The sequence below is a fragment of the Schistocerca serialis genome, chromosome 1, assembly GCF_023864345.2.
Source record: "Schistocerca serialis cubense isolate TAMUIC-IGC-003099 chromosome 1, iqSchSeri2.2, whole genome shotgun sequence".
NCBI classification, from domain to species: domain Eukaryota; kingdom Metazoa; phylum Arthropoda; class Insecta; order Orthoptera; family Acrididae; genus Schistocerca; species Schistocerca serialis.
Genome location: NC_064638.1, coordinates 201,332,556 through 201,354,427, shown reverse-complemented (window position 1 = coordinate 201,354,427; position 21,872 = coordinate 201,332,556). Strand labels below are relative to the sequence as shown.

Sequence of the window (21,872 nt, the reverse complement as noted above, 5' to 3'; positions counted from 1 at the left end):
TGTGAGAGTTGTTACTTTGAAGCAATATCGATTTTATAGTTTGCATTTATTCCAAAGTAGGAAGCATCTTAGATTAAAGAAAAATGTTTCACACTGAGTGAAACCCTATTCACATTAATTGTTGGATGAAGTGAGTATTTTCATTGAAACCATTGAACATATATGAAATGTTTTCAATACTATGACAAGAAGAAACAAAAATAATTGTTTATTGTACATAGATCAATGATTTCACTCATGCATAATAGATAGAAACTAGTATTTTCTTGTCTCTTGTCTATACATACGTAAATATTTTTTGTATGTAACAGAATAGAAGCTATCATTTAATTCACATATTGAGAAAATATTGATCTATTTCCTGTGCCTGCAGTGGGAAGACTCACAGGTGCAGCCTAATGAGATTCCACTTGAATGGTGTATTGGTTTAAGCTAAGCAGCATTGCCACTGCTTGCTGACAATGGCTGATGGTAAGATGGTTTTGTTAAAATGGTGTTACTTTTAAAATAAACATCTTATAGTCAAGCAGATATTATGCATTTCTCTAAGTTGTATTATTTTTCATTTGAATTACTTCAAAACTGCAAGGACTATATCATTATAGTGCAAGACTTTTATTTTCTTAGAAGCTTATTTCTGTATGAAGTATAATTTTAACTAATAACTTGACTTATAGGTAAGAAGTATAATTTGACTTTCTGTATGAAGTATAATTTGAACAGTATTTTGTTGTGGTTTGTATCCTGTGACTGTGTGTTGCACTGTATTTCCAAGTAATTTTAGTCTAACAGTATTCAGCCTCAGACTCGAGGCTTATCTATGACTTAAAAAGTTACTGGGAAAGAAAAAACACCCAGCACATTAGGAAGTAAGATTTCACATAGTCCTCCTCATGTAAGTTAGGTAATAAATACGTAATTTTCCATTTTAATATTATATCTGCCAACCTGTTTTGGCCCGATTTCGTTTTATTTATTCACCTAGATAAAATGGAATATTGTCAAATAAACACACTGTGTAATACAACAAAGTGTGTGCAATGCAACAAAAAGTTATTCTGACATATTTCAGTATATGCAACGCAAATTAAATATTGTCAGGAACAGTGTAAAAAATGATAAAATTGTATTTAATAACAATAGAATACATAACAGAGAGAATAAAAGAGCAAAAAGATGTATTGCATAATTATATAACATTGTTATATGATTTAAATTATGATAGTATTTTCTTGTGGAGAATGTTAGCTTAGAGAAGCCAGCCCATAATACTGATATTTTCATGGGCAGTTTATTGGTAATTTCGTTTTCTTGCAACACACAACACTAACAGGAAGATATGTTTTCCCTTGAAGTGCTAGTATCTGAAACTTCATAATAACATGAACCTTCCACGAAAGTTGCTGAATGCATTAAACATCAGTATTGGATTTTCACAGTGTCTTGTACCTCACATATGTCAGTGAATGTATGTGTTTTCCCTAATGTAGGCATGAAGGAGAATGCTTAAATATCTCATTTATTCATCTGTCGTATCCTGCTTCTGTATTCTAAAAACAATGGTTCCCTATATTTTCCAGTTATTCTATTACAAACAAATGCTGCTGCAGTTAAAGCCCTATGCAAAAGGAAGTAAATTTGTGTCTTATCTTACACCATCAAATGACATAACTTTAATATTAACACAACCACTTTTCCATTTATACTAGTTTGCTGTTGTTATCTACTAGTCTAAAGTGAACTGCATGTTTTTGTACACTTGAAAATGCTGGGGATAAACAAGGTAAGTAAAAACATATGCAAAAGAGGAGTATTCCATACTGGAGTTATTTTATATACCAGGAAGTATACGCCTTCTTACTCAAAATGCCTACCAACATTAAATACACTTAAGTTAAAGTTGAAACAGTTCTTGCTTGAACACTGCTGCTTCTATTGTGTCTCTGAATTTCTGGAACATCATAATAAGTAAACCTCATTTACTAAATGTTGTTAATTATGTGTTATGTCACTTCACATTATAACTTACTTTGTGTTTCTCATGTAATCTCACTTAATAGGCACTACAATCATATATAGAAGCAATATCAATTTTGTATTATTATGCACTTTGATTGTGTTGACTGTGTAGTCACAATGACTATTTTAATCATAAATTAATTATGTTTCCCTTCTCCTACACTGTGTGTACGAACAATGTACTAAAATGATTCTTGGACGAAATAAGTAACTGGGAAATATATGACAAAATGCAAACTGATATTTATCCTGTAACGAATACTTTTGAACTGAACTGCCTTCATTGGATTACTAAATTTTATCATTTAGCTATTGCTTCCATAGTAGATACTCACATTAACTTTTGTTTCCAGTTTATAGAAAATTAACTAATTTTTAAGCTGAGCATTCTTTGATGCACTCAAGTAGAGTATAGAAATTATATTTGTCATTGATTCTTGGAACTCAATTCAATTTCAGATTTGTGGCTTTTTGAGGCACTTTTTAAATTAAAGTAAATTAATTGTTAGAAGTATGAATATTGACAAATACTGTCTTATAACTTCTTACAATTTGTTGAAGAGCTAAGTGCCTGATGACAGCGCTTATTTTGAGATTTGGGACAGGATACAAAATTTAGATACTACAGATTTTGTTCCTTTTGTAGTGGTTACATGTATTAACATTATTCTAAGATAATATTTTTTATTGCTTGTGAACTTAACTGTTATTGATACATAACTTTTGTAATAACTACATTCTGTGTAGTATTCTACTACCAACTCTGACCACTTATCTCACAATATCCAAGCAAATGCTTTTGAGGAAGATAATTACTCATGTTAATGGAAAACATTATCCACTAGAAAAATTTCATATTAGATGATTGGTTTACATAAATTCATATTTTTTGGAAGTCAGCTTTTGGATCAAAAAGGTAATTACTAGATGAAAACAGCTGTATCCCATTAGTTTCCTTAGAAGACAAATGCCAATTTTCCTCATAAATAGGTGCATGTGTTTTCATACATAACTGTTTTATGTATGTTTATATAAAAGTTCTAAGTGAATGGAAGTGTGTAAAATACATCAACAGTTTTTCATATGTTATGAGATGATGAAAGATTGTCTCAGCAAAGAACAAACATAATGTAAAACTTCCTGGCAGATTAAAACTGTGTGCCAGACCGAGACTCGAACTCGGGACCTTTGCCTTTCGCGGGAAAGTGCTGTACCAACTGAGCTACCCAAGCACGACTCACACCCCGTCCTCACAGCTTTACTTCTGCCAGTACCTCGTCTCCTACCTTCCAAACTTAACAAAAGCTCTCCTGCAAACCTGCGAAGGTTCACAGGAAAGCTTCTGTTAAGTTTGGAAGGTAGGAGACGAGGTACTGGCAGAAGTAAAGCTGTGAGGACGGGGTGTGAGTCGTGCTTGGGTAGCTCAGTTGGTACAGCACTTTCCCGCGAAAGGCAAAGGTCCCGAGTTCGAGTCTCGGTCCATTTTCTGACTGTTAATCTCAAATTCTGGCACTTGGAAATCCACAGAACTATTAATAACTATTAATTGTAATTTAAAATATTCCATATGAGTGAAATTATTTGGTTTTCTGCATTTATTCCTAGATTTGGTCATCATTCCAGTCTTGATTGGAATGGGGAAAGACAACATACTTAGTAAAACTGCTTTTCTAATTAATGCTTTTGTACAGTGCTTCACTTAGTAATCCTTTCTCCAAGTAATCAAATTTCATTTATTTAAATAGCAATAATGCTGGTTTTGTTAGGCACCTAAGTAGAAACAAAGCCCATGATGGAAAGGCATTCCCTCAGACTTATTGAGATACTTTCGAGACTCAGCCATGACAAAACTATGCCACCTGATGAGCAAGATGTATGACGTGAGCAAAAGACCCTCAGACTTCAGGAGGAATGCAATAATTCCAGTTCCAAAAAAGGCAAGTGCTAACAAATGTATTACCGAATTATCCATTTAATAAATCATCCTTGCAGTATAGTGACATGAATTATTTACAGAAGAATGGAAAATCTGGTAGGAGCGGACCATGGAGAAGATCAGTTTGGGTTCTGGAGAAATCTAGGAACACACAAGGCAGTGCTGACCCTATGACTTACCTAAAAAATACTTTAAAAAAGGCAAACCTATGTTTATAGAGTTTGTAGATTCAGAGAAAGCATCTGAAAATTTGACTGAATATACACTCTTTGAAATTCTGAGCGCAGCAGAAATAAAATACAGAGACTGAAAGTTAACATGCAACTTGTACAGAGGCCAGATGACAGCTATACAAGTTGGATGATATGAAAGGGAAGCAGTGTTTGAGAAGGGAGGACACAGGGTTGTAGCCTATCCCTGATGTTACTCAATCTGTACATTGAACAAGTAGTGAAGAAAACCAAGGAGAAATTTGGAGAGTGAATTAAAGTTTGGGGAGAAGAAATTTAAAAAAATTGAGTTTCGCCGATTATATCATAATTGTGTTAGAGGCAGCGAAGTACTCGGAAGAGCAGTTTACTGGAATGGATAGTGTCTTGAAAAGATACTACAAGATGAACATCAATGACAGTAGAACAAAACTAATGGATTTGTGTTGAATTAAATCAAGTGATGCTGAAGGAACTGGATTAGGAAATGAGATACTAAAAGTAGTGAATGAGTTCTACTATTTGGGAAGCAAAATAATTGACGATAGCTAAAATAGAGAGGGCATAAAATCTAGAGTAGCTATAGTAAGAAAAGCATTTCTGAAGAAAGGAATCTGTTAACATCTAATATAAATTTAAATGTTATAAACTCTTTTCTGAAGGTATTTGTTGTAACAGTACCATTTGATCAAAATTTTTTTTGATACCCCATATAATCATGCTTTTGTTGATAATAATGTTGATATCACAATAAGTCGCATGCTTTTTGGAAGTCAAGAGTTACTAAAACCATGTGATTGCCTTGACCTTCAGCTTTCATGATATAATACAAGAAAAGTCCAATTTGCATTCAATATGATTGATGGTTTCAGAATCTTCAAGTGTCTGCCAATTGTTACTATTTGGTGTGGGTCTCACACACCTGAGCACTATCGTAAGACAGGACACACTAGCATTTTGGCATAAAGTTTTTTGTTTATTGAAAGAAAATATTATGGATTGCACACTGTAAAATTTTTTGTTAATTTGCTGCTATTGGCCATTTTTGATGAGCACATACATAGTATCTCTACCATGCCATGCAGTAGAATGTGTAGCATGTAAATTAATCTCTCAGTACACTTCTGGAACCACACATCAAAATTGGCATGATCCATATTGACTACAAACAGAAATATTGTGAAGCATGTCGAAGAAGGTTCATAATGGTAAGACAGAGATTTAGGAACCAGGTTTTAAATTGTAAGACGTTTCCAGGGGCAGTTGTGGACTCTGGCCACAATCTATTGGATATGAACTGTAGATTAAAACTGAAAAAACTGCAAAACAGTGGGAATTTAAAGAGATGGGACCTGAATAAACTGAAAGAACCAGATATTGGATAGAGATACAGAGAAAGCATTAGGAAACAATTGACAAGAGCGAGAGAAAGAAATACAGTAGAAGAAGAATGGGTAGCTTTGAGAGATGAAATAGTGAAGGCAGCAGAGGATCTAGCAGGTAAAAAGATGAGAGCTAATACAAATCCTTGGGTAACAGAAGAGAGATTGCATTTAATTGATGAAAGGAGAAAACATAAAAATGCAGTCAATTGAAGCAGGAAAAAAGGAATACAAATGTCTCAAAAACTAGATCGATCAGAAGTGCAAAATGGTAAGCAGGGAAGGCTAGAGGACCAATGTAAGTATGTAGAGGCATAAATAACTTGGGGTAAGATAGATACTGCCTATGGGAAAATTAAAGAGACCTTTGCAGAAAAGACAACCACTTGCATTAATATCGAGAGCTCAGACAAGAAACCAGTTCTAAGCAAAGAAGGGAAAGCAGAAAGGTGGAAGGAGTATATAGAGGGTCTATAAAAGGGCGATGTACTTGAGGACAATATTATGGAAATGACATAGATGAAAATGAAATGGGAGATCTGACACTGCCTGAAGAATTTGACAGAGCACTGAAAGACCAAAGTTGAAACAAGGCCCCAGGAGTAGACAACATTCCATTAGAACTACTAATAGCCTTGGGAGAGCCAGCCCTGACAAAACTATACCACCTGGTCAGCAAGATGTATGAGACAGGCAATATACTCTCAGATTTCAAGAAGGATATAATAATTGCAATCCCAAAGAAAAGCAATATTGTCAGGTGTGAAAATTACTGAACTATCAGTTTAATAAGTCACGGCTGCAAAATAATAACACATATACTTTACAGACGAATGGAAAACCTGGTAGAAGCTGACCTTGGGGAAGATCAGTTTGTATTCTGTATAAATGTTGTAACACATGAGGCAATACTGGACCCTATGACTTGTCTTAGAAGATAGATTAAGGAAAGGCAAACCAATGTTTCTATCATTTGTAGACTTAAAGAAAGCTTTTGACAGTGTCAAGTTGAATAGTCTCTTTCAAATTATGTTGGTGGCAGGGGTCAAATACAGGGAGCGAAAGGCTTTTTACAATTTTTACGGAAACCAGGTGGCAGTTATAAGAGTTGAGGGGCAGGAAAGGGAAGCAGTGGTTGGGAAGGGAGTGAGACTGGGTTGTAGCCTATCCTGATGTTATTCAGTCTGTATGTTGAGCAAGCAGTAAAGGAAACAAAAGAAAAATTCAGGGTAGGTATTAAAATCCATGGAGTAGAAATAAAAACTTAGAGGTTTGCCGATGACATTGTAATTCTCCCAGAGACAGCAAAGGGCCTGGAAGAGCAGTTGAATGGGATGAACAGTATCTTGAAAGGAGGATATAAGATGAACAAAAGCAAAACAAGGGTAATGCAACGTGGTCAAATTAAATCACGTGATGCTCAGGGAATTAGATCAGGAAAAGAGACACTTAAAGTAGTAGATGAATTTTGCAATTTTGGGAGCAAAATAACTGATGATGGTCAAAGTAGAGAGGATATAAAATGTAGACTGGTGATGGCAATGAAAGCGTTTCTGAAGAAGAGAAATTTGTTGATATCAAGTATAGATTTATGTGTCAGGAAGTCTTTTGTGAAAGTATTTGTGTGTAGTGTAGCCATGTATGGAAGTGAAACATGGATGATAAATAGTTTAGACAAGAAGAGAGTAGAAGCTTTTGAACTGTGGTATTACAGAAGAATGCTGAAGATTAGATGGGTAGATCACGTAACTAATGAGGACGTACTGAATCGAATTGGGGAGAAGAGGAAATTGTGTCACAACTTGACTGGAAGAAGGGATGGTTTGGTAGGACATGTTCTGAGGCATCATGGGATCACCAATTTAGTGTTGGAGTGCAGCATGGGGGTAAAAATTGTAGAGGCAGACCAAGAGGCGAATAGACTAAGCAGATGCAGAAGGATGTAGGTTGCAGTAGCTACTTGGAGATGAAGAAGCTTGCACATGATATTGTAGCATGGAGAGCTGCACCAAACCAGTCTCTGGACTGAAGACTACAACAACAACAACATGGAAGAACCATGTCCGATACAACTCAGGTATGAAGTGTACGTCAGGTCATTGAACATCTTATCATATAGGAACTTCCACTTATACACTTGTTACCTCTATAAACAGCGTCTGCCAGAGTTCATGTATGGTTCTGCAGGTGAACTGATACATTAATTTATGTAAATCTCCTATTGTATGTTCAGTGGAAATACTGTGTGTGTACTTGATAATGACTTAATTGTCCAAATTGGCCAACAACAGCAAGTGAATGAAAAATTTTACATCCTACAACAAATTATGTGTTCCAGAATGAAATTTTTGTCCTGTAGTGGAGTGTGCGCTGATACGAAACTTCCTTGCAGAAGGTGAAGCTGTGGGGATGGGTTGTGAATTGTGCTTGGGTAGCTCAGTAAGTAGACCACATGCCCGCAAAGGCAAAGGTCTCGAGTTTGTGTCTTGGTCCAGCACAGAGTTTTAATCTGCCAGAAAGTTTTGTATCAGTGTACATTCCACTACAGTGTGAAAATTTCATTCTGGAAACATCCTGTGGCTTGTGGCTGAGTCTATCCCCACAATATCTTTTCCTCAAGGAGTGCTAGTATTGAAAGTTTTTGTAGGCTTGCTTCTATGAAGTTTGGTAGGCAGGAGATGAGGTACTGGTGAAGTAAACCTAAACAGTGTGTTCTTTTGTAAAATGTGTCAAGGCTGCAGACCTGCATATGAAGAAGATTGTCCAAATTTTTTGTTGTGACATTCTTTCGTAAAATCTACCCTTAGTTTAGGCCATGTGAAAATGGAGTTAAAACTCGAGCTTTCAGAGATTATCAGCATCTGCTTTGTCAGGAGATGACTGTCTTCCAGGACCTTATCTGCTTCCTTTGTAGTGGCATTCAAGCTCATCATTGGTCAGATAGCATCACTCGGTAGTGTTATGTCGTGTGGAGGGCGGCATTCATATGCAAAAATGTAAGAAACTGGAACTGTGCTGGTATGCCCCCCCAGCAACACCTATCTTTAAGGGTTAAGATTTTTGGTTGCAGTGCCTTGAAGAATCTTAGTCTCAAGTGCTCATCTCTAGGCACCCCTTGGATGACAAGTATAACATCTGCCCCTGTTTAAAATGTTACTTCACATGTAAATTTCTCCTACTCTTATTACAAAATCCCAATAAGACAATGCGTGGGAGCAATATGACATGGTACAGATTTTCTGCATTACATAATTTTCCCCCCTTTCACTTGGCACATGGTAGACAAGTGCAGTGTGGTAACAGAGATGGAGGTTATAATTTGAGTAGTGCCTGGTAACAGGCACTTGAGATGGTGCAGCTTCAAAGAAATACAATCAAAAATTGATATCTTTAATACTATAGGTAATTCTTGGGGGAGGAGGGGGTCTCCATTATCATTTCACCCTCCATTGCAGCCCAGTGGGGGAGGGAGGGTGTACTGCCACACTGCCGATTTCCTCCACCCATGTAAATCCTGACACAGGCAATGGAAGTTACAAACCCAAACATCATCACCTGATCAGTGACATGTTTGAATGCCACTCTACAGGACAGGAAGCAGACTTTGCTCCTCACAGACAGTCATCCCCTAATGAAGAAGATAGTGATAATCTGTGAAAGCTTGTATTTTCCTTTTGAGAACCAAATGCATCTCTTAGCCTATAACCCTATGCTGTGTTTTGTGCCTGTATAGCAGCAGTCAGTGCCTGTTTAGAAGTTTCTATAAGGAGACTGTATACCGTGGAGGTTCTTTCCCATGTTGCACTGTTCTACTAGGCACATATCTAATCAGTGCTTGGTTAAATATCCTTCTAAACTTCTGCCACATTTTCTGTACATGCTCCTGCCCTGAGTTAATGATGTCAAGCACCTCATAGAGAGAATCTAATATAAATCTTAATACTTTTTCCAGTTGCCCTTTGTACTTTGGTAATCATTGTTGCTACAGCTGCCTCATGCTCACTGATACCAGTTTTGATGTGGACATCCTCAAAGATGTCAGGTCTGTTTCTTGCCATTGGATGCAACATATTTCCATCACAAATGAGCTTCCAGACTATCTATACTAGGTAGTTTTCAAAGAAGGCATTTAGTACTGTTTCTGATCATATGTTGCCAAGCCTTTAATTTACAAAACTGCAACTTTCCCAATCAACTGTTGGATGACTGAAGTCTCCTTTAGTGACAGCAGCACACTTGATAACATATGTACTAGTGAGATGATGTTTTCTGTCACATTATAAGTTACATCTTGGGATGAGTTTTGAGTTAAATGGAAAGATCCAGTATCTCCATATTCTACCTGTACGAGGATTACTACAGGCTATTAGCCCTGAGGATGGACTTTGAAACCGAAGTAATTTTCCTCATTTCTGTGTGCCTGTCTGCTACTCTGTGCTTCTTATGTTTGATGAGTAATGATCTATCCTCATCTACACACTGATGCTATTTTGCCATGTTATACAGTCCATATCAATGACCTATTTATTGGCAGAACATGAAATCCAGTTTTTCTTAGTTTTTAGTTGCTCATCTGGGCAACTTTTACATACAGTGTTTCATCTAGTGTATCACCTTTAGTGCCTGTACCTGACATCAGCATATAATTTTAATTTATTTGAAATTGTGGAATATAAGTACAAGGGTCATTCAATAATTAAAGAGACAAATTGGTCTGGGGAAAAAACTGTTAGTAGGGCATGTGTGGTACATTTATAGCTTTAAGTTGGCATCACTGGGTTGGGCCCTGATCAGCTAATGTATCAACATTGTTTTGTTTATTACCTCAAAAATACATTTCAAGATGGCGAGTCTGCATGAAACGTCCACATTAGTTGAACAACATTCTGTTATTCATTCTTTACTTGCTGAAGCTGAGAAACCAGTGTATATATACTCTAGAATGTCTAAAGTTTATGGTGAAAGTTGTATGAATTGTGCAAATTTTTACAAGTGGGTAGAGCAGTTCAAAAATGGTCACGACTCAGTGACTGACGAACATTGCTCTGGCTGACCTGTTGCAGTTTCAACTCCCTGAGTTGAAAGTTGAATTAGTGATATTATTCATGCTGACCACCATGTGACTGTGGAAATTATAGTTGATAAGATTCAAGTTAATACTGGTACAGTTCATAACTTTATCTGTAACAAGCTGAAGTACCGCCAAACATGTGCAAGACGGGTCCCAAAGGAGTTGACGCGACTACACAAGGAAACAAGGCTGAAAGTGTGCACATAGCTAAAGGCACATTATGAAAGTAAAGGTGAGCACTTCCTCAACAAAATTTTAACTAATGATGAAACTTGGGTTCACTACTATGAGCCAGAATCAAAAAGACAAAGCATGGAGTGGAAGCACACCATCTCACCTCTCAAGAAAAAATTCACGACCCAAGCATCAGCAGGAAAAGTCATGTTGACAGTGTTTTGGGATGCTGAAGGTCCAGTATTTTGTGATTATCTCAAAGAGCAGCATACAATGAACAGCCAATACTACTCATATTTGCTTTTAAACAAGGTGAAGCCAGTCATGAGAGAGAGACGTCGTGGATCTCAGAGGAGAGGTGTGATTCTCTAGCAAGACAACACACATCCTTATATTGCTCAACTAACCCTTGAAACTGTGACGCAATTTTATTGTTATGTACCATTGTCTGTTATTAAGATAACTTATAACAAAACAGAAGGGATGCTATTCATATCAAAACATTGTTATTTCCCAAGCAGAATTTTGTGTTCAACACAACGAGGAATCTGACAGAAAATTAAGGTTCAGTTACTCCTTGTTAATTACATGAAACAACTTCAAAGTATGCTATACTCTAAGGTCACAGAATTTGTTATTATTATTAATATATTTTTTTTTTAATTTGTAGTACTGCCAGGAGTTGTAAAAACTGGCGCCTATCGATATGAAGATGGGACACGCTATGTTGGAGACTGGAGTCAACGTGGACAAAAACATGGCATGGGCCATCTTGTGATGCCAGATGGGACTCGATATGATGGTGGATTTCAAAATGGCTTATGCTCAGGCCTTGGTGTTATGACATTTCCAGATGGCGCAAAGTGAGTAGTAAATACTCTTACTTTTACATTAGTATCATGATCAAATTTTGTTCTAGCATATTGTAATTTATTACATGTCTAAAATTCATTCTGTACTTTTACACTGAATTATAATTCTTAACAACAACTAAGTGGGGAAAAAATGTGATTGGTTGATGGTTAATTTAAAATGTTTTTAATTGTACAGTTTTCCATGGCATTATAATGTAAATAACTGAATCCAATTTAATTAGCTCAAATGTAAGGTGTGCTTTACGTGTGTGCCGGCATTCATTTGTCGATTCATTTATTTACTCACAAATCATTTCCTGTAGTTGCTATCATGAAAAAGAGCCTCCAGGAATGTAAAATGAATCAAGTTATACATTAACAGCAGAATCCAACATTGCACTGTAAAATATGTTGTTGCTGTGGTATTCAGTCCAAAGACTGGTATATTGCAGTATACCACACTAGTTTATGCTGTTAAGCCTCTTCATTTTTGCATAAATAGCACAAACGATGCCAATTTTAATCAGTACCAACTTCATTATTTATTCTATCTACCTATCTAATCTTCATCATTCTTGTGTAGCACCACATTTCAGAAGCTTCTATTCTCTTCTTGTCTAAACTGTTTCATTTGTGCACAAGACTATGATCTAGAAAAATGCTTTTAGAAAATGTTTCCTATTAGTTAAATTTATAATAGATGTTAGAATATTTCTATTTGTCAGACTTACTTTTCTTGCTGTTGCCATTAAGCATTTTGTATCCTCTCTATTTTGATCATAATGAGTTGTTTTGCTGTTAAAATAACAAAGGTTGTTTGCTACTTTTAGTGTCTCATTTCCTAGTATGATTCCCTCAGCTGCATTTGATTTAATTAAATTACATTCCGTTAACCTTGTTTCACATTCATTGGTGTTCATCTTATAACTTCTGTAAGTTTGCCAGCAACAAATTACGGTTAGATCCAATCAACTCCACTGACAATTATAAGAATTTCTTCTACAACACTTTGACCAGTATACAGGTATATTAGGAGAAAAACAGTTATTTTGCAGAAAAGCTGTTGTTCCTCTTCAGGTGCTGTTTCTTTATACTATGACATACGCCCTAGTGCCAAAGAAACTGGTACACCTGCCTAATATTATGTAGGGCCCCAATGATCGTGCAGAAGTGCCACAGCATGATGTGTCATGGACTCAGCTAATGTCTGAAGTAGTGCTGGAGGGAAGTGTCACCGTGAATCCTGCAGGGCTCTCCAAAAATCCATAAGGGTACGTGGGGATGGAGATTTCTTCTGAACAGCACGTTGCAATTCATCCCACAAATGCTCAATAATGTTCATGTCTGGGGAGTTTGGTGGCCAGTGAAAGTCTTTAAACTCAGAAGAGTGTTCCTGGAGCCACTTTATAGCAATTCTGGATGTGTGCGGTGTCACATTGTCCTGCTGAAACTGCCCTAGTCCTTTGGAATGCACAGTGGACATGAATGAATGCAGGTGATCAGACAGGATGCTTACATATGTGTCACCCATCAGAGGTGTATATAGACATATCTGGGGTTGCATATCACTCAAACTGCACTCTCCCCACACTATTACAGAGCCTTCGCCAGCTTGAACAGTCCCCTGCTGACATGCAGTGTCCATGAATTCATGAAGTTGTCTCCATACCCGTACACGTCCATCCACTGTATGCAATTTGAAACGAGACTTATCTGACTAGGCAACATGTTTTTAGTCATCAACAGTCCAATGTCAGTGTTGGCAGGCCGAGGCAAGGCATAAAGCTTTGTGTCCTGCAGCCATCAAGGGCCTTCGGCTCCGAAAGCCCATATCGTTAATGTTTCATTGAACGATTCACACACTGACCCAGCATTAAAATCTGCAGCAATTTGTGGAAGGGTTGCACTTCTGTCACATTGAACAATTTTCAGTCTTCATTGGTTGCGTTCTTGCAGGGTCTTTTTATGGCCTCAGTGATGTCAGAGATTTGATGTTTTACTAGATTCTTGGTATTCACGGTACACTCGAGAAATGGTCGCTTCATGGTTACCTCGGAGATGCTGTGTCCCATCACTTGTGTGCCAACTATAACACCACATACAGACTCACTTAAATCTTGATAAGCTGCCATTTTAGCAACAGTGTGCCAGACACTTATTGTCTTGTATAGGCGTCGCTCACTGCAGCACCATTTTCTGTCTGTTTACATATTTTATTTTGAATATGCATGCCTATACCAGTTTCTCTGGGGCTTCAGTGTAGTACACACTAATGTATGTCTGTTGATTTTGTAAACTCTTATTATTTTTCATGTATTGGAAAACTTAAAAACTTATCTAGTATACACGTTAGTGGTAACTGGATTTTACATCCCTGAGTCCAAATATTCTGCTGATAAGTTATACAGTGTGTCCATAATTAAAGTTCCAGTATCAAAACACTGTATAAACCGAACGACTGTTCAGAATGATATCAAATTTTAAAAGTGTGTTATTGGTGCAGTGGGAAATGTTATGGAACAAAAATTAATGAAAATTTTATCAGTAGATGGCTTGGTAAGCATCTTAACATGAATGGGATTGGCCTCAAATAACAGATGAATCACAATACAATGGCCATGACTTTAATTGCACATTGCACCATCTGTACTTTCAATGTGCATAACTGCACAAATTGTGCAGTCAACAGCTGTGGCACTTTTATTTAGGTAAGTCCATCCACCACAGTAAGGTCATACTGCATCATACAGGAGAAATTAGTTTTTAATCGTCCTGAGGCCAAAAACTGCATAAAAAACAAAAGACACTGATTTTTAATTGTCCTGGGACCAAAAACCTCATAAAAAGCAAAACAATGTAAGTTTTTAATTGTCATGGGCCAAAAGCTGCATAAAAAGCAAAATGACATTGGTTTCTAATTGTTGTGAGACTGGCTCAAGAAGGTTTCCACCACAAGTTGAAATTGAGAAACTGCGTGTTCCACAACAGATTAGAGTGTCCTGGGGTCATGTTTAGAATGCATTATGCAATGCAGGCCTTCAATATAGCTATATTCATAATTGGAGCCATTTGTAATTGGAGCACTGAACCCAGCATCTTTCCGGTAGCCGACAGCCAGAAGTCACGCGGATTAAGATCAGGAGGTCTGGATGGCCAGACTGTAGGGATATAATGGCTGATAATTCTAGAATTTCTTAAATGAATGTGCAGCAGCCACTTCACTGGCTGTGCAATGTGCAGAGGAGTGCCATCTTGTGTAAAAATTAGTCTATGCCACGTCCCTGTTACTGAAAGGTTGCAATAACATTGGTGTGCAAATGTCTCTCATAGCATTTATCAGTGACAGTACTCATAACAGGACCTGCAGAACTCATCTCCACAGAGAAATATGGCCCTATGATAAACTCTCAACTTATTCAGAATGAAGATGTATTGGTTGATGTGCATGCAGATTTTCTGTTCCCAATATTATACAGTTCTGCCTATTAACAGGCCGTTGGAGATGGAAATGGGCTCATCTGTCTACAGGATGTTCCATGGCCAGTCATTGTCCACTTCCATGTGAGCAAGAAATATCAAACTGAATGTTTGTCTTGCAGGCAAATCAGTGGGAAGGAACCCCTGAACATGGGTGATTTTGTATGGATAGCAATGCAGGATGTTTTGTAGGATTTTATGCACCAGCCTCACAAGCAGGTCCAACATTCGGGCAATTTGTCATGCACTGTGTGTTTGCACGTGACTGCCTGACTATTCCTGCAATGCTGTGGCCACATCATTGATAGATGTCAGACCAACTGCTTTCCTCCCTCTGCCACAATGCGCTTCAGAAGAACCTGTCTTTTTGAATTTTGTAATTATTTTCTCAACGCCTTAGCAGACACTCAACCAACACCTTTTCCATACCCCTCACTGCCCAGAATGTCTGCAAGGCTAATGGCGCACAGTCGCTGTTCTTGTAAAAGAGCTTTACCAGCAGCATGCGATTCTTCATGGAGACAGTCATGTTTGGGCATATTGGATGTAAACTGGGGAACAGCTGTTTCCCCCTGCATCAATAGTTTGCTGTTCAAATTTAGCAGTGGTTCTCTTTCTGCAGCATTTCGGAAGTGGAACTTTAATTATGGACATACCGTAGGAGGAGTGGCTAATAAGGTATTTTGTTACTTTTTTTTATATCTGGAGATTTAAAATTTCCTGTTGGATGTCTGTAAGTGACCTTGTGTGTACTTTCATACCAGAATAAAGAAAAGGACCATTATGGAGTATACATACTTGCACAGAAGGAAGAAGCTTGTACAGGATGTTCAGTTATCAGCATTGTATTAAATTACACAGCAGCTTTCTGTTGAATAAATACTTCATTGACCTTAGTTTTAAACTTCCGATAAGTTTTCAAACAGCACACATTCTGCTGGAGAGTGAAAGATTCATTTAATAAATAAACTGTACTCGTTTTCATGGAAAAGTGAAGTCGCATTCAGGAGAATGACAGTTCAAATCCATATCTGGCCATCCTTATTTAGGTTTTCCATGATTTCCCTAAATAACTTCAGGCAAAGGCCAGTATGGTTCATTTGAAAGGGCACAGGCAACTTCCTTCCCCATCATTCCCTAAACCAATGGGATCGATGACCTCAGTGTTTGGTACCCTCCCCTAAATCAATCAACCAACCAACCAAGGAAAAGTGAAGTGTTTGGATTTGGTGTAACTCTTTACTTACATAGCTACAAGCAGTAATCCTATTTTTTTTATTGTGGAAATTTTCTGTGAAAGTTTGAAGGAACCAATTGGAGATGGTATACTGACTGTAAGTAGTGTAAATTTTTCAGACTATTGGTTGGACCTTGGAATCCTTAGGTTTTCTGTAAGATTACTAGGGGGCTTAGTTCATTGATGTAGCAATCATGTCTGTTTTATTGCTATCATATGGGTCAATGCAACATAGGTGGTCTTTATAAAGACTGTGTTACCAGCAATTTATTCAGATAACTAATAAATGATCAATGCAGTTTCTGCTATGATGGTTTACAAAGACCAGCATTTTATCCAGGTAATCAATACATATTTTGTTACTTAATCAGTAGTCTAATACATGGCAAAATTTGGCTGATGTCCTTGTCATACACAGAAGCACAGTCAATCATCTTAGGGCATGAGATATGGCACCACTAGTTTAATGCAGAGCAGGTTGAGAAACTGTTTCTGTCAAAATGTAAAGATTGTACATCACATATTAACAGATCCTAAAGATTTGTAACATTAGTGCAAAAGAAACATACAACGTTACAGCATTTTTTGTGCCTTTCCATAAGGCAGTAACAAACATAACACAATATGGTGTACAATATGGTGTTCTAAGAAGACTCGCAGCAAGCTGCCTGATCGGAGCAGCTGAACCAATAGAAGTCAAAATACATTGACTTGAATTGAATGATTATCAACTGCCACCAATTTTAGCTAGCAGATGACACAGTAATTAATGAATCTAAAATGACAATAAAGAAAATAATTCAAGACTCAGTTATATGTAATACTCCAGTTATTGTCAACTCTGCATGTCACTTTGGTTCTAAAGAAGTAGATGTGCTAGATGGTGTTGTTAGCTAACAAACGTTGGTGGTGACCAGTTAGTAATCAATACTGGTAGCGTTGCTCACATCCATAGGTTTAACCTTAAAATACCCTACACGTGCCTCCTGGGTGGTGCTAATTGAGCAACAGTGATTACAGGCAGCCAGAGTATCCATAGGATCTCCTGGCAATGACATATCAACTAAATAGCAGAAACAGTTCTTTTCAGAGCTCATTAACATGAAACATTGGACCAACTATCAGACTTGTTCAACTAAATATCGAAAGCATTAGCAGGGCAAAGTGTGACTACCTGTCAAAATTTTTGCTGGACAACAATATCGATGTCGTTGCCATTGAAACTCGAGTTTCCAGCGAAGAAATATTCCGAAGCCGAGGTTGAATTCCTGGATATTCTCCACTTGGTGTAACTTACCACGAGGTGTATGGAATTGCTACGTACATCCGGAACAACATAAATGAAGCTTCACTGATTTCTGTAAGTGTGGAGGCAGATATACATACAGTTGTCATACAATTGCACGGCATTACTGTTACAAATGTTTACAAACCACCCAAAACAACATGGCCCAATGTTGTCCTACACACAGCAGAATATCCTGCAATTTACATAGGAGACTTAAATAGTCACCACAAACTTTGGAAGTACTCTCTAAATGATGAAAATGGGAGCATGCTTGCAGAATAGGTCGAAGAGAATAATCTTCATCTAGTGTTTGATGCCAAAGATTAAGGCACTTTCAGGTCAGCTGCTTGGGACAAGGATTCAAATCCTGACTTATGCTTTGTTAGCTGCAACAAAACTGGCTTTCACATCAACACCACAAGGAAAGTGATAGATGCCTTTCCTCACAGCCAACACAGACCTGTAATAATACAAATTGGCTGCACAGTTCCTGTCATACGATCAGCTTCGCATGTTCGATGGAATTTCCAGAAAGCTGACTGGATAAAGTTTTCAACGGAACTGGGTAAGACCATTCGATGGATACCTCCATCACATAACAACTATCAATGCTTCATTGGTGCAGTAATAGCAACAGCTAAAAAGTGCATGCCAAGAGGATACTGAAAAGAACATGTTCCAGGATGGAATGATGAAAGTAAAACACTGTACCAACACTTCCAGCAAAGTGATGACCCAGAGATAGCTACAGAACTATTGTCCAGCTTGGACATGTCTCAGAGGCAGAAATGGGCAGAAACAGTCGAAAATATGGACTTTACCCACTCAAGCAGGAAAGCATGGAGTCTTCTGAGAAAACTGGAGGAAGTGCACCAGCATGCAGAAAAAATTCCGAAGTAACACCAGATCAAATTGCTTCCCACATCATTACTACCTCAAGAGTACCTCCTGACAAGAAACATACAAGACATCTCAGACGACAGATTCGTGACCTGAAAAAGAAGACATCTCCCTCATCTAAGTATACCCATCCCTTCACAGTTTCAGACATTGACTCTGGAGTGAAGGACCTCAAACCTCTTAAGGCGCCTGGATTTGATGGCATCCATCCAGAATTCCTGATCCATTTGGGAGGAAAAGCTAAGAAATGGCTGGCAGAATTCTTCACTGACATCCTGCTGACTGGTCATCTTCCATTGGAGTTTAAAAAGGTGAAGATAATATCTGTTCTGAAACCTGGCAAACCCAGCAACAAGATAGAAAACTATCGCCCCATTGCCCTACTTAGCTGCTGCTACAAGCTTTTTGAAAGGCTAATATATAACAGAATAAGTAGCGCTATCCTAGAGAACATTTCAGTTGATCAGGCAGCCTTCAGACCAGGGCGTAGCTGTTGCGACCAAGTACTGTCTCTCACATCCTTCATAGAGTCAGGATACCAAATGAAGCAGAAAACATCTGTGGCTTTTGTTGATCTAACTGTCGCCTTTGACACTGTCTACAGGGAAGGCCTTATCTACAAATTTCTCCGCATCATACCCTGCAGAACAATGGCTCGACTGATTAACAGCATGCTAGGTGATTGGAAGTTCCAGGAAATCACTAGAAGCAACATAAGTAAAGAGAGGAAGTTGAACAACGGATTGCCTCAAGGATCAGTTCTCTCACCCTTACTGTTCAACCTATATCTATCTGATCTACCTGACACTTTGTCCAGAAAATACTGCAATGCCAATGACCTGGCTCTAGCCTTAAAACACCAGGAAATGAAGACAACAGAAGAGATTCTAGACAATGACCTGTCTGCATTAGATAATTACTTCAAAATCTGGAGACTCCAACCCAGTGTGAGTAAAACAGAAGTGTGTTGCTTCCATCTAAATAACCGGTTGGCAAACGTAAAACTGGAAGTAAGTTTCAGAGGCGGAATTCTTCATCATAATTGGAACCCAAAATATCTTGGTGTCATCCTGGATCATACACTATGCTTCAAACAACACCTTCTTAACTTAGCTCAAAAGTTGAGGACTCGAAACAACATCCTCCATAAGCTATGCGGAACTACCTGGGGATCTTCAGCAACCACCCTGCGATCTTCAGCTCTGTGCTTGGTGTACTCAAGTGCTGAGTATTGTGCACCTGTTTGGATGAAGTCGTCATACAAGGCTTGTTGATACCCAGCTGAATACGACAATGCGCAGAATATCTGGCGCAATCAGATCTACTCCAGTTTATTGGCTTTCACTGTTAACTGGTATAATGCCTCCTGACTACGCAAATGTACTGCCCTTATGAGAGAATTCCACAAGATCTCCAGGAATTCTAACCTACCCGTGCATAGCGACCTGCCACTTTTAAATCACAAGAGACTGAAATCACGCCATCCAACTCTGTGCGATGCTGCTGACATGGTTGCTAAGGATTTCAAATGTCTTGAAGAATGGAAAGGTCGGTGGGAAGCAGTGACAGATGTGCACCTGCATAACACCTTCTCAGGTGCTAAACTTTCAAGTGGGTTCGATCTACCATGCAAGACCTGGACTACTCTCAACAGAATCCGTACTGGCCATGGCCGATGCAGGGATGCTCTCTTTAAGTGGAAGAAGCTGCCTGATCCAGCCTGTGACTGCAGGGCTCCATACCAGACTGTTCACCACATTGTCAGTGAATGCAGGAATCGAGCCTATAACGGCGCCAAATAGGTCTTCCTGCTAGCAACTCCAGATGCAGTGCGCTGGATTGAAGGACTGGATATTCAGTTGTAAAGATAAACTTAAGTTTCTTGTGTGTCAATATGTACATATGTATATGTAATTTAATTTTGTGATATGTCTGTATTAGCCATACGCTAAATAAAATAACTGGAAATGAAATTCAGCTGATTCCATCAGCCACCTCATAGAGAGCCTTCTTAGACTGAACATATAGTAAGTCCAACTGCTACCAGTTTCTATTATGGTGGTTTTGAATTGTGAAGTTATAAATTCTAAAACCCGAAAAACAAATATCTTGCACTTGAAGTTTCAGCAAATGGTGTCAACATTGATTGCATGTTTGTCATAGAACATTTAGTAGAATGAATTTGGCATCCATTGTTACCACTATAATTTATATAATTCAACACAGATGTAGGTACTGTCTTGTCTTATTAGTGTGAGCTACAAGTATTTATAAGATAGTGCTACATGGTTAAACCATACTGAAAAGTTATTGTACCCTTTCACTGTCACAGTCTGGTGACATCCAAAGATAAACATACACCATTACAATCACTGGTGCAGGGATTTGGAGTTCAGTAATATTAACACTAATCCCTGTATTCATCTTTTGGATCTGCAGCTCTTGTTTATTCTGTCTGTGTTTGCAGTAAATTATAGGATATGGGTTCCGCCTTTTTGCAAACACACTGTTTCTTTTTGTTTTTACCTAAACGTGTTTCAGCACCTCTGTGCCATCATCAGTGGGTTTTTGTTTATTGAAAACTGTAAAAAGTGAACATATTTTAGGTTGTAACGATCTAACAGAGTGAGGCCTAAGGAAAGTTTATGTTCATTTTGCTTCTTATTGTGATTTTACATTATATGGTTTTGCAGGACCAACTGTATGATTTCAATAAACAAAAACCCACTGATGATGGCACAGAGGTGTTGAAACATGTTTGGGTAGAAAGAAAAAACAATGTATTTGCAAAAAGGTGGAACCCATATCCTATGAACTAATCCATGTAGTATGGCATTCCAGTTTTGTGAAAAGAATGCCAAAGATTTTGGTATACGATTTTTAATGAATCAAGTGTCAAATATACAAATTATGTAAAAATTATGTGCTGAGTATTAAAAACGTTCCAAAGCATGGAAAACAGGGAAAGGTGATAGTTACTGTAATATATCACTTTATAACACACAGATCATAAGATATGATGTCATAAACACTGAGATACATGAAAAACTGCCAAATCATGCATGACTTTTAAATTTATTATTTCTTTGCTACTAACTCTATTTGTAACATATTTTGCTGGCAGTATCCAGATATGTTGCTGAATGTACCTATACAAATACGTCATTTTATGACACATAGTTCAAGAGATATGACATCATAGACACTGAGAAACATGAAAAAGTGCCTCATAGGGGATGAAGGTTTGATACATTTATGTTTTAGTGCTAATACACTCCCACAGTCAAGTCAGCTTAAGGAAATCTCTGACACCTGGCAGCACTAT

The 21,872-nt window shown here is 37.8% G+C and overlaps 1 protein-coding gene across 2 annotated transcripts in view; it reads left to right on the top strand.

The window, feature by feature from the left end:
- The first annotated feature begins 355 nt into the window (after nt 1–355).
- Nucleotides 356–21,872, top strand: part of LOC126465379 (MORN repeat-containing protein 4 homolog) — a 40,479-nt gene continuing 18,962 nt past the window's right edge. Inside the window, exons 1-2 of one of the 2 annotated variants that reach the window (XM_050096302.1) lie at nt 356–471; nt 11,462–11,654. In XM_050096302.1, coding sequence (XP_049952259.1) covers nt 462–471; nt 11,462–11,654 — 203 coding nt within the window. In that variant the 5' untranslated portion in view covers nt 356–461. Of the gene's footprint in view, nt 472–7,526; nt 7,624–11,461; nt 11,655–21,872 lie in introns of those variants that run through there. The other variant, XM_050096301.1, reaches the window with a different exon arrangement.